Source organism: Camelus bactrianus, chromosome 2 (genome assembly GCF_048773025.1).
Source record: "Camelus bactrianus isolate YW-2024 breed Bactrian camel chromosome 2, ASM4877302v1, whole genome shotgun sequence".
In the NCBI taxonomy this organism is placed as follows: Eukaryota; Metazoa; Chordata; class Mammalia; order Artiodactyla; family Camelidae; genus Camelus; species Camelus bactrianus.
Genome location: NC_133540.1, coordinates 108,505,068 through 108,518,616, shown reverse-complemented (window position 1 = coordinate 108,518,616; position 13,549 = coordinate 108,505,068). Strand labels below are relative to the sequence as shown.

Sequence of the window (13,549 nt, the reverse complement as noted above, 5' to 3'; positions counted from 1 at the left end):
AAAAAAGAAACTTTGGTGACAATCAGGTTGCACTAGTAAGGTTGAAGTTTTTCACGTGTTTGCTTTGTAACTGGACTCTGTTTTGAGCTGTCCATCTCTTCACCAATAAATCAGTCGGGATCTTAGTGCTTTTCTATTTTATCTTATCCTTTATATAAAAAAGGAAGAGAATTTTTATCTGAGATATTTGCTACCAGTTTTACTTCCCAATTTAGTATTTCCCCGTTTGCCATTTTTAGTTGGTTTTGGTTTTTTATTCATTTGCTTGTTTGTTTTAAGATACAGCTGTTTCCCGGGAAGGGGGGGTGGGGGTGGTTTGTAGTCAAATTCCGTCCCTTTTCTAATTTTTTTGATTCTTAGAAAGCCCAGGACAGTCTAGACTGAACATGATCAGCAGCTTAGCTCCAGTTCCACATTCGGTGGCATAAGGGAATGAAGATAATAGCAATCACAATAATAATAATGTCATCATTAGAGCTAATGTTTATCAACCTTTTGCAGACCCACTTTCCTCTGACTTCTTAACCATATAAGAAAGGTTATCATGCCCATTTTACAGATGAGAAAAAGGAGGCTAGAAAAAGTTAAGGACACAGTTACAGAGAAATTGAGCCAGGATTTAATTCCAGAATGCTTGTGTGCAGAACCCAGTTCCATAACCTTTATTCTCTGCTACTTTCAGCTCTAATGGAGACCTAGTTTTATTCCCCTAAACCCCATTTTCTTTTTTCTTGGTTGTAAAAATTTTAAGTACAGAAAAATGTAAAAGCAAAAGCAAGCATCAACCACAGGCAAGTAGTGATAATATTTTTGTATATTTTCATCTAGATTGTGTTCTCTGCATATTTTTAACATATTGAAACCATCCTGTGCATACAATTTTGCATTTCAAAATTTCTATGGTTTTCATTTCTGCTGTAATGTAAGCATTCTCTTATGTTAATAAAAAAGACTTCCCATACATTGTTATTTTTAAATTGTGGTAAAAAACACATAACACAAAATTTACCATCTTAACCCTATACACTATTTTTAGTAATTGTAAAATATGTCACGAAATGAGCCCAGCATGTTTCTTCCATTGTTGGAAATTTGGAGAGCTTCAAAATTTTCACTGTTAACAATAACCTTGCAGTTAACATACTTGTAAAGAAATATTTGTCCACATTTCAACTTATTACCTTACGATATATTTCTAGAAGTGGAATTACAGGTCACAGATCATGGCTATTTATATATTGCCAACTCCTTGGTCCTTCTATTACCACTATATAAAATGCCCCCTCCCCTGCAGCCTTGTTAGTAATAACAAGCTGATAAAAAATGGAACTGTTTTCATCTTAATTTGGTCGAGAACCCTGGGTGAAGTGTGAGACTAGATAACTGAGTTTGTAACCCTTTGCTTACTTCTAGCCAAGAAAAGGGATTGGAGAGTCTGAGAGGTGTTAAGATTAGAAGAGGGTTTGGAGAGCTTTTGGTGTAATATGAATTCCCTTTTATCTCAATCCTAGGAAAAGGGGCTTCAACAGAACCACTTGGAAAGTTGGTCATGTAAACTCTGCCCTTTGGGGGACATATTGCAACCAGTCTTTAATTCATACCTTGAAATCTAAAGGTCTTGGCTAGCTACTCTAAGGGTACCTTTTACTAATAATGAAATTTAGGCTTAGAAATTTTAATTGTTCAAGATCATGCACATATAAGTAATGGAGCTATAATTGAAACCCAGTTGTTCCAAATCAGAGCTTGCTAATTTATCCAATCTGCGATGTGCCTTCTCATTTCTTATTTTCATTACTATGTATTTGTCCACACTTTGAACTGAATTCCTCATCTCCCAACTTGGAATTCTTTGGCAGGAGATTCCACAAGCACAATCTCAACCTCCTAGCTGCCTCTTTAAAACCACTTAGGAGATCAGATATTTATACACAGATTGATGTAACTTCTCAGAATCTTGAGTTTGTTAGATAAACTTTAACTGACTTTATGGCTGCCTTTAAGGATTTTTTTTTTTTTAGACTTGCAAGATGTGATGGGTTGAATCGTGTCCCCTAAAATCCATTTGTTGAGGTCCTAAACCCCAGTACCCCACAATGTGACCTTATTTGGAAATAAGGATAGTGTAGATGTTATTAGTTAAGGTGAGGCCATTAGGGTGGGCCCTAATCCAATATGATTGGTATCCTTATAAAAGAGGGGAGATTGGGGCATAAATAGGCATAGAGGGAAGACCATGTGAAGAAACAGAGAGAGACAGTCATCTAAAACCAAAGGGTAGAGGCTGGGAGCAAATCCTTCCCTCCCACCCCTCAAGAGGACCCAACCCTCCTGACATCTTGATATTGGACTTCCAGCCTCCAGAACTATGAGTCGATAAATTTCTGTTGTTTAGGCCACTCAGAGTGTAGTACTCTGTTACATCAGACCCAGCAAACTAGTGCTAAGCAATTGAAACTTGGAATTGAAATGCAACTAGGATTGCAATTGAAATACACCTAGTGCTGAGCAACTGAAACTTGGTTATGAAATCTTCAAGTTCAGTAACAGGAAGGGCAGTCATCCTAGAGAAAACAGGAAGATCCAGGTCTAGCAACGGTTGCAACTTCCATTACAGAACAAGCGCTTTTCTCCATTTTTAGTATATATTTCATGGTTTCAATTTGTTTTCCACTATTAATTCTCACAGAAGTATAAATGATGACTTTCTTGTATTCCTAAATGTCAAGTCCATAGCTTGTCTTTCCAGACCCTTGACACTATGATCTTAATCTAACTCTCCATGCTTATGTCTCACTGTTACTTTTCATAAATTTCATGGTCCAGTCAAATTGGGACAGTAGTCCCAGAATAGGCCTGGGTATTCCTGTCTTTGCTCCCCCATCTGTCTATTTAGAATGGTCTTTCCATTCTTCATCATTATGCATCAAAAAAATCCAAAGTTAAAGTCTCCTTCAAAGCCCAATGGAAAAATGACCACTTCTAAAAAGATTTTTTTTTTCACTCAATCTAAATGGCCTTTGAACTTCCATTTATATTTTTGTTCCATTGATTTTTATTTTTGTTATCTGGATTCATAGGGCTTTTTTTAGGGCAAGAAATAACTAGTATATTAAGTCTTACTTGAGTTTATCCTCCCAAAAGTGAAGACTCACACAAGAGCTTTATGTGCAGGTCATTTGGTTTGAAGAAGTGGTCTCAGGACTCAAGAGTGAGGGGACTGAGAAGAATGAAACAAGGATGAAGGCAAAGCCAATCCAAGAGTAAGTTATTGAACTGGTTACTCCTGTGGCCAAGGAAGGTTCAATCCCACTGGGGACTCTCTGAGGAATGTGCAGACTATGCCTCATTTTCTTACCCAAAAATAAAAGAGAGAGGAATATTTATCTAATGGCTCCCGTCCCTTTGGTGGCCAAAGATCTCTTTAGACAAGATCTCTGGAACTTCCAGGTGTGTGCATGTACCAGAATAACTGAACAGGATTCCACAAACATCCTGGACAGTGGTATTAGTGAAGTCATGGAGCATAAAGTGAGAGATAGATGGTGCAGCTACGATGAGGTGCTGCCAGGCTACACCTGCCTAGAGATGGCTGTCAGAGTAAAAGTGTCTAGACAGAATGATTGATGAGTATGAAAAATAGCTGTTATAATAAAGCTGGAAAGAAATCTGACGTAGCCCACTCCTTGCACTGCTCCAATCTGCTCATGCCCTATTTTAATAGTTTCCCAAAAGACAGGAATACTATGTATAGAAGCAGTACACATCGGCTATATTCCTCCTTTTGCTCAAAAGAGCAAAGGCTCCCATGCATTCTAGTTCAAACAACTAGAATCTCAGCAAGATCTCCAGCCACAGAAAACCAGACTCAGAATTTCCATTTGACCTGAGATGTAACACACTCTGGGATTAAGTTCCAATGCAGACCCTGAGACGAGTATTCAACTGCAAGCAGTTTATTTCAGAGGTGATCCCAGGAAACACCCTTGGAAGAATGAGGATATGAAATAAAAATAGAAAGGAGGCCAATAAAGTCATTTCTACCATAGAAAATCAGGATTGCATCCTACTGGGAGATTCAGCGGGAATGTAAAGTACACCCCAGATTTGTCCCCCCAAAATGAGTGAGAAAGTTGAGGTATTTATCTGCCAATTCTCTTTCTGATATTGGTGGAAGGCTGCTTCCAAGGATACCCTCCAGCACTTCTGAATTTCCCTTTGTGTGGGTAAAGTGGGTTCTCATGGCCAAGAAGAAAATCCTTCACGGAGAGAATCTCCAGCATTAGAAATAAACAGCCCTCAACATGCAGAGGCGAATGTTGAGTGGAAATGAGGAAGACACCAACAGCTATAGAAATCTGCTATGGAAACCTAGCTACAGGTATAAAAGGCATGGGGTTTTCTAACATTGACCCTGGCACACAGAAACATATCAACTGAAGTTGTTTGAACAGGTGCTTCTCTCGATTACATGATAAATTCAGTGAATTCAGTCCTAGCAAAGAAACAGATGAATCCCTCATGTTAGAAATCAACCATTTACATAGAAATTATATCACTTCATTTACTTTTCTTACCATGTATAAATGGGGAACTGAGGCCTGAGAGGATGTACACATTTTTGTCTACATCTTAAATTTAAAGTCATGTTTAGATTCGTGTTAATGCAAAATAAAGTCATTGTTGGAACTTGCAAAAGCAGCAACATTTTTTCTAAAAGCAGCAGAGGAATATTTTTAGATCTGTGTGTAACTTAATTCTTTTGATTTCTCCATCAATTTAATATTAATAGATGCTCTTAGATTAGCCCAAAAAAGTCCATGTTTGCTATTCTCCTTGGGCCATTCCAAATAAGTTCTCTGTGCCATGAGAGCTTTGAGCTTGTGATAGCTGTTAGGAATGGAATACTGTGGAATGGGATCCAGCAAGATCAGGATTAAGTTATTGGATCCTTCATGGAAGAGGTTGTGGTGGGCGAAGTAGAGTTCATAATGGCACCACTCGCTCTGAACAAAGTTGGGAGACAAGACAAAGATGGACTTGTAACTTTTCTCAATACAGTTTATGATATTTTCCATGATGCTCTTGCCGGGAACAAAATCCCTCTCATGAAGACAAATCTTTATATCTTCTTTTTCTAGGTTTGGTAGTAATTCACTCTTTACCCATGAAGAATCGTGCCCACTGTATGAAATAAAAGCATGGAACTGGAGAGTTCTTTGGAGTTCTGCTAAGGGTACATTCCTAGCCCTGTGCCGGGTCTGGGTCCACTGACACAGCATCCTGAGATACCAGGGAAGATCCAAGTAGATACAGAGGACGGTCACGGTAACAGCCACCAGCAGCCCAGTGACCCCAATGGTGACAATCAGCAGAGCTGTGTTGCAGGATAATTGAGATACGTGGAAGTCCTTTAGTGGGGTTCCCTTATAGCTTTCTGGATAGTCACACTTATAAGAATCAGGCCAGTCCTCTACCACTTCACTTGGTACTTGGCCTATACCCTGGATAAAGTCTCTTAGCTCACATGTACATTGGAATGGATTGTTCCCTGCTTTTAGGGACCTAATCTTCTGGCAGCTCTGGAAGAAATCAGCTGATGGGTTGGAAATTGAATTATAGTCAATGATCAGTACAGAAAGGCTGCTAAAGGTACCACATCCAGGAAGGTGGACTAAAAAATTGAAAGCAACATTGAGTTCTTGCAAAGCTTCTAGACTGGTGACATCTTTAGGGATGCTCCTTATTCTGTTATTGTGAAGATCAAGAACCTTGACCCTGGGAGGTAAACATCTGAAAACAGAGTCAGTAAGTATATTTGAAGACATATTTAAACTTAATAAACTTCTAGTCCAAGAGCAATTTCCTTCATTTTCATCATACCTTAGAGAATTCTGGCTAACATCCAATTGTTGTAGAGATGTCATTGTCTTGGTCATATGAACTATAATTGCAAGTTCTTTTAACTGATTCATTTGTAAACTGAATGTCTCCAAATTAATCAGATTTCCACAATTTTTAAAAACCATGTCTGTTAAGACATTATTGGAAAAATCCAAATACAGAAATGGGCTAATTTGGGATGGGCAAACCATGTGGACCATGTGTGTAGCAGACACTGCGAGATGTTGGATGTTCATATTTGAGAAGATTTCATAGATATAACTTTGTGGAAACCCAAACACATCAGTGACGACTTGGTGTATAGACAAGACCTTCAGTGAAGTGTCAGAATAATCAAAATCTCTGAAGCCAAGGTGACCTTGTAGTTTCACATTTGAAATTGAGAAATACTCAATGCTCGTATGCCAAACCAACTGGAGGATCATGATGAAAAAATTCCAAGTTGTTTCAATGTTGTTTAAAGTAAGATTTGATAACCTTGAATTCTTTTGGAGTTTTGACAGAACATTGTGGAAATAAGGACATCCATCATCACCCAGAACACATTTGATGTTAGACAGTTCCAGACTTACTGCAGTGCTGAGTGACACGTCCAAAGTAAAATGGAATTCCTTTCCTGTGGGGAAAACAATGTGCAGACTCTGTATGTTCAGGTCTTGAAGGCTCTCACGGTCTTCTTTTCCCCCGTAAGTGTCTCCTAAGACCAGTAAAACCTTATTGATATGCATATGAGCAATTGGCAGCAGACTACGTTTTTGAAACTGTGTGGCACTCAACCCCAGAAACTGTAGTTGAGACATGTTGCCAAACTCTTGGCAAATGGGCAGGGCATCAAATGCATTAAATGAGAGGTCTAAGTGCTTGAGGTTCAGAATAGGGTGGCAAGAAATCTGCTCCAGCTTGTTGTGGGACAAATCCAAGTATTCTAATTCCTGGTTGAATTTGAAAACACTGATATCAAGATACTGGATTCTATTATGAGAAAGTATCAAAATTTTCAGTTTTGATAGTGATAGGATGTCAGGTGCCCGAAGCTCAGAAATAGAGTTTTGTGATATATCTAAGACTGTTGTTTTCAGGGGTAGGTCTTTGGGAACACAGATGAGACCTGTTTTTGATCTATCAACTAAAAATTCACTTTCATCAGATAATTGGATTCTGATCTCAAGTGTTAATATGAAGATGGTGGCAAAATGGAAGATGCCAGACTTCATTTTAGTCATTTTGTAACAAGAGACATTCCCAAGGGTAGTTGCTATTCTTCAGAGTATCTTGATACAGATACAGATCCTAGGGGAAAAAAATCCACATTAAGTGATTGTATTAAATTAGGGGTGGCTGACATTAAACATTTTTTTACTAGAGACTCATAAAATGAAGGCTACACTCATTGGAGTCCCACACCCTGAAATCAGGGAAATATATACACTGATAAATAATTATACTACATCTAATCAAATAACTTTTAATATGGATGTGCAATGGATGCCCCCCACCCCCCCAAAAGATATATCCACCTCCTAACCATGTCCTAATCTCCTAATTGAATATTGGGTATTGGTAGAGATAATTAAGTTAAGAATCTTGAAATGAGAAGATTCTGGATTATCTAGGTGGTCTCTAAGTCCAATGACAAGTATTATAAGAGAAAGGCAGAGGGAGCATTATTTACAATTGCCAAGATATGGAAGGAACCTAAGTGTCCATCAATAAGTGAATGATAAAGATGTGGTATATATATACAATGGAATATTACTCAGCCATAGAAAAGTGAAATCTTGCCTTACAGCAGCATGGATAAATCTAGAAGGTAGTGAAATAAGTCAGACAGAGAAAGACAAAAACCACATGATCTCACCTATATGTGGAATCTAAATAACAAAACAAACAAAATAAAATGAAAGCAGACTCACAGATACAGAGAACAAATGGGTGGTTGCTGAGGGGAGGGGAATGGAGGAAGGGCAAAATAGGTGAAGGGGATTATGTGGTACCAACCACCAGTTAGATACTAAATGTTACAGGGATGTAATATAGAGCATAAGGAGTATGGTCAGTAATACTGCAATAACTTTGTATGGGGACAGATGGTTACTGGACATGTTGTGGTGATCATTTCACAATGTATGTAGATGTCAAATTATTATGTAGTACCCTGGAACTAATGTAATATTGTACGTCAACTACATTTTAATCAAAAATAATAATTAAAAATTTTAAGAATTAAAAATTCATTTTAAAAAGGGGGGAGGCTGTAGCTCAAGCGGTAGAGCACATGCTTAGCATGCACGAGGTCTTAGGTTTAATCTCCTGTACCTCCATTACAAAAATAATTAAATAAATAAACCTAATGACCACCCCCCACCAAAAATAAATAAAAAAGAGAAAGGCAGAGAGATATTTGATAGAGACAACACTGACAAAGAGAAGAAGGCCATATGAAGACAGAGGCAGAGATTGGAACCACACACTGACAAGGCAAGGAATGCCAAGAGCCAGACAGCCAGCAGATGCCAGAGAGGCTCCGGAGTATGGCTCTGCTGACACCCTCATTTTGGACTTCTGGTCTCCAGGACCATGAAAGAACAAATTTCTGTTGTTTTAAGCCACCAAGTTCTGATAATTTGTTACAATAGCCACAGGAAACTAATACAGATGGTTTTACATATTCACAGGAAAGTCCTCTGACCCCAGCACTCTCAAGATTAGGATCACAGCTGGTGTACCCTCCACCTTGGAAATGTACCTCCCCATGGCTGTCTTGAGAGTTCCCTTCCCATGCAGGTGAATTAGGATTCTTTTCGCATTATCTTTTGTTACCTACACACAATTTGCTACCTAACTTTGATCTTATTAAAAGGGTAATTAGATCATGATAAAAGATCTCTCACAAAGTCCATTCATCTGTTGATTTATTTATTCAACCAGTGTTTGTTGATAACCTTCTGACCATGTTTTAGGAACTAGAGATAAAGCAGTGAAGTGGGTAGAGTTGTAATTCTTAAGAGCTTATTATCTAGTGGGGAGACAGAAAATAGGCAAATAAATGACTGAACATAATTTCGTAGAGTGATAAGTGTTATATAGAAAATTAAAGCAGGGTAAATCGATCAAGAATAACAGTAGGTATATAACAGCGGTTGGTGGTAGCTTTTCTAGATTGATTAGTCAGAGAGGGCCTTTCTGAGAAGATGGTATTGGAGTAGAAACTAGAAGGAAGCGAATGAATAATCTATGGGAAGATCTGGGGGAAAAGCATTTCTGACAAATGAAAAGGCTGGCGCAAAGGTCTTGGGATGGGGCTGAGCTGGGTTTGTCTGAGACACAGTAAGGAGGTCAGCGCTAGCATGGACTGAGCGAGCGTGAGGAGAGTTAGGGCCAAGATCACAGGGTGTAGAGGATTGCTAAGAGTTGGGTTTCTATTCTAAGAGTGATGAGGGGGCAGTGAGCCCTGAAAGGTTTTGAGATGGGAGCAGCTTCCTCCTCTCTCTTATTCAGAAAACCTTTTATCTTTCATTCATCAAGTATATATGTATTCCCTATAAAACGCTAGGCATCATTCCAGGCTGTGCTTGTTGCACCAGTTGTCAACCCACCACAGTTCAGATTCTACCCTGTTATCACCATTCCAATGGCACATGAGACCAGAGGGAGTTCTGCTGGTATGAACCCCAGAAAGTGATACATCCCGCCTCACCACCACAGACCCTCTCGGCAGGGACTACATGGCTACACAGATCTTTCAAGGAACTAATTCAAAATCCCCTAGAACTGCATTAGACAAGCAAGCCATTAATATCAGTGAAGAGTCAAATTCCTCTTCACATGTCCCCTCACATCTCTCAACAAGCACAGAAGAACCTACATAATTCATCTCAGAAACAACCCTGGGTTGCAAAATTTCCTCAATATGCAAATTTATCTGGTTTCGGGGACATTGCTTGGACTTACCCTTTCACAGAGGTGCCCGATGATGCCTTGGTGGTCCTGACTTCTTCAAACATAGAAGAGGGTTGGGATGCCCCTCCATCACCACTCATGAAGACTCTGTGCAGAGAAGGGGACACAGACATTACAATGAATGTTAAAAGTAAGGGTGGCATTTTTATCTCATTGATTGCATTTAGACAAAAGACCCAGAAATGTCCCAAGTCTTCCTCTCCAGATTCCTGAAAGAGCTACTCATACGAGGAGAAATGCTTCAATGAGAATCCAAATTCAAATCCAGATAACATGCCTGAGCCAGTGCCTAACATCTCAAAACAGAACTATGCCGTAAAACGTAAATTGAAGTAAAAGCAGTTTGGGCTTGGTTCCAGTGGGGTTCCCTACTTATTCCTAAGCCAGAATCAAAATCTGGGGATCTTTCTACCTTCCACCCAACTCCAGAGTTCAAGGAAGCCGTGGTCAGCATCGTCAGGCATGGGGCACAGACAGTGTCCAGAGAGACAAGGGGCAGAGATAGGACTCCATGCATGAACATGAGTGCTTAACACACAGTGAACCCACCACAAGCAAGATGAACGTTGTTCCTGTTTCCTTACCAAAAGCAACCAGCACAACAGATTTACATTTATAAAACTGCCTGTCTTCAAGCATTTAATGAAAGCATGGCTTCCGTTTTCTATCTAGCTGAAATCATTGACTCAAATATCTCCTATTTGCCCAACCTCCATCTTGCCCTTTCATTTAGAGTCCTTATTGGGAGCACTCAGTTTATGAAACTATCATTATTTCTGTAATTAAGAAGTCAAAGTGTCATACACACAAGGAACTGATTTTTAGGTACTTACAGGAGCTATAAATTGTATATACCAAACTTGCTAGATCAGTGAAAAATCAGTATTTTCTGTGAAAGTCCTATGATCAGCACTGAATCTCAACTATAGTAGAGCCTCAAAACTGTTTTACTACCAAGTAGAATTATTAATTTGCAAACATGGTCAGTAAAAGGATGCTTTAATTTGAAAGTATAAAAGTATTTCTGGTGGGCTTGTGTAAATTTTTATGATTATGATAGGTTTAGCCTCACCTTGTATGATTCAATGCACCAATACAGGTGAATTGCCTCTGTTTGGAGACTTCAGGAGCATTAGATCAGGACTTTGACTTGTCTTAATGGCCAATACTCATGCAATCAATCTGGCCATTAAGTTCAGTCCTGCAAATATTTATTGAGAGTCTTCTTTGCACCAACTAGCTATTAACCACAGGCTGAAAGGATCAGAACCAACTCAGGAGCTTTTCTGCTTTGTTTCCTCTGTGGTTTTGTGAACGTTTGCTTTCTGTTGTAAAGTTGCACTCACTTTCAACTCTTTGAATCAAATTGGGTGTAGCCTGGGAAACATTTTCAAAGCCTACCATGCCACCTGACTGGTAGAGCAACCCAGAGCATTTTCAGTGGTTTGAGAAAACAGAAAAGAATAGCTCATGGGAACAGCCCAGAGAAAAAACTCAAATGAACCTGCCCCTAAAAACAAAGGTGGTGTTCAGCAGCACTGACTCCAGGAGTAATTTACTTACATCCCATTGTCCTTGGCATCCTCATGGCCAAGAGACTAAGGGAGAGGACTGGATGAAGAGCAACGCCACCTGCGATCAACAACTAGCATCTCTGTAAGAAACCCTTGAGGAGACATTTATGACCCAAAATTCATCTGCCAACCCAAATATGTCTCTCAAAAGCAAGTCACACATGAGATGAGGTCCATTCAAGAGAAAAACACACATAAAAAAAACCCTTTCTCTGACTTAGGACAAGGAGCTGATAAACAAATGCTAGTTCGAACCACAGTGAGTACACAACAGAAATAAGCCACTTAGAAAAACACCCAGAACTTAATCATAGAAACTTGTGAGATTTTTGTGTCTAATAACTAGTAATACTATTATTTTCTTTTGTAGTTTAAAAAGATATCACTTACCGAGATGACCTGTCCTTCTGTCATGCTGGCAGTCTGTAGGAAAATCAAGTACTTCCTCAAACGTTTATTTGGTAACCACATTTAATGTTGCAGAGGGGGGCGGGGAAGCTCTTTTGTGCCATCTACTGAATCCCACCGAAATTACACTATACAGTCAGTGTAAACCTGCTTTCTCCTATTCATCTGTAGAAAACCGTCTGGTTAATTGATAAACCTGCATTAAAATAGGTCCACTTCTTTGTGGCTCTCCATATTCCACTAGTCAGCTCACTATTGTCCACACTAACAAAGTGAAGGAGGTGCTGTTAATAACCCACAGTTGATTTATTGGCTGAATTCAAAATGCTTATCTTGTAGCTGTGCTGGTGAAGGTGGGAGTACCGGTCTGAAGTATTTCAGGTGGTTTGCTTTCCTTGTCTTTTGATCAAGCCGCTATTAAAAATGACTGAGAGTGGAACGAGGGAGGGGGTCAAGATGTACTTTTTGCTAAAACTCATTCATAAAGAGAGAGCACTCATGTGCTAATATAAAATGCATGCTAATCACGTCTTTTCTGACAAATTGCTTTTCAGAGAAAATCCGGTGCTCAATTTTTTCTTCCATGGATATTTCAAACTTTCTTCAAAAAGTGATTTTTAAAAAATCTTCATGTGACAAACATGCTGTCTAACAATCTCTTTCCTTGGATAAGGTCCAAGACACTTCCTGTGGGTTAGTTGTCAGCACACGCAAGAAATCCAACCGGATAGCTCCACTCTTGTCTTTTAAAATAACAATAACAGTAACAAAACAACAAGACAAATAAAACTAAGAAATGCTAGCTGTCTTTCCTCTGAGCTTGTGCTCAGCCTAATACTGCATGATGTCCTGTCACAAGCTGGACTCAATTCTTGCTGGAATCAGCTTTTCTACCACAGTGAGCAAGGCCAACTTCCCTAAACTAAAAGCCTTGAGATTATCTTTCACTTCAATATTCTGTCTTTCTCTGTTTCCTCCTATACCCTCTGTGAGCTGGCCTTGAGATGAGTTAAGGCCATGGGACCCAAGGCCACGACTACAGAGCATGTTTGTAGTATGCAGTAAATAATTGCTCCATGCATGCGTCAATTATATAAGATTTAGAACAAAGAAAATAGAAGTACGCATGTGCTAGAGATGTTCTGTAAGCCTAATGAACAAAGAAACTCAGACCACGCATGTGCTGACAGAAAACAGATAAAAGCAGGACAGGTGCATCATAGGCGTGCACCTCCCTGTGGCAATAAAGTGTTGTTAACCCCGTGGTGTCTCTGGCTGAAGTCTGTCTGGCGGTATGGCAACTCCTTGTGCATTTTTTAATTTGGGCCGCTCACCACCTAGAACACCATGTCAGCCTCCCTCGGCTGACACTTGGCGCTGTGAGCAGGATGAGGTGAGTGCCCCCTCTGAACCCCCTGCCCCTGACAGGGATGCTCTGATGGAAGCAAAGTGGCCCCCTACCTCTGTATGGTACCCGGTGACAGCCTATTTGCTGACGTGGGCTCAGCCTGAGGATTGGGACACAGTGGCACCCCGGCCAGATGACGTCCAGAGGATGTTGGAGCTGTTAGAAAATAATGTCCCATTAGCCCACCAAGAGGCAGCCGGGAGGGTAGCCTGGATGTTCTTATCTGTTTTATGGCATGCTAGCCAAGACATGAGAGATTTACAGATGCAAGTGGAGGAGTTGCAGTGCAGAGAAG

At 39.7% G+C, this 13,549-nt stretch overlaps 2 protein-coding genes across 13 annotated transcripts in view; both read right to left on the bottom strand.

Annotated features, from left to right (window-relative positions):
* TLR10 (toll like receptor 10) overlaps positions 1-13,549 on the bottom strand; it is a 68,617-nt gene that overhangs the window by 13,316 nt on the left and 41,752 nt on the right. For 9 of the 10 annotated variants that reach the window (XM_074349185.1, XM_074349150.1, XM_074349141.1 and 6 more), the window contains exon 2: positions 9,856-9,951. The gene's annotated coding sequence lies outside the window, so the exon portion shown is untranslated. Of the gene's footprint in view, positions 1-9,855; positions 9,952-11,828; positions 11,865-13,549 lie in introns of those variants that run through there. The other variant, XM_074349221.1, reaches the window with a different exon arrangement.
* The window catches only part of TLR1 (toll like receptor 1), a 51,360-nt gene continuing 41,751 nt past the window's right edge, over positions 3,941-13,549 (bottom strand). For 2 of the 3 annotated variants that reach the window (XM_074349246.1, XM_074349236.1), the window contains exons 2-3: positions 9,856-9,951; positions 3,941-7,194 (exon numbers count right to left, since the gene is read on the bottom strand). In XM_074349246.1, the coding sequence (XP_074205347.1) occupies positions 4,737-7,127 (2,391 nt within the window). In that variant the 5' untranslated portion in view covers positions 7,128-7,194; positions 9,856-9,951 and the 3' untranslated portion in view covers positions 3,941-4,736. Of the gene's footprint in view, positions 7,195-9,855; positions 9,952-11,828; positions 11,868-13,549 lie in introns of those variants that run through there. The other variant, XM_010962674.3, reaches the window with a different exon arrangement.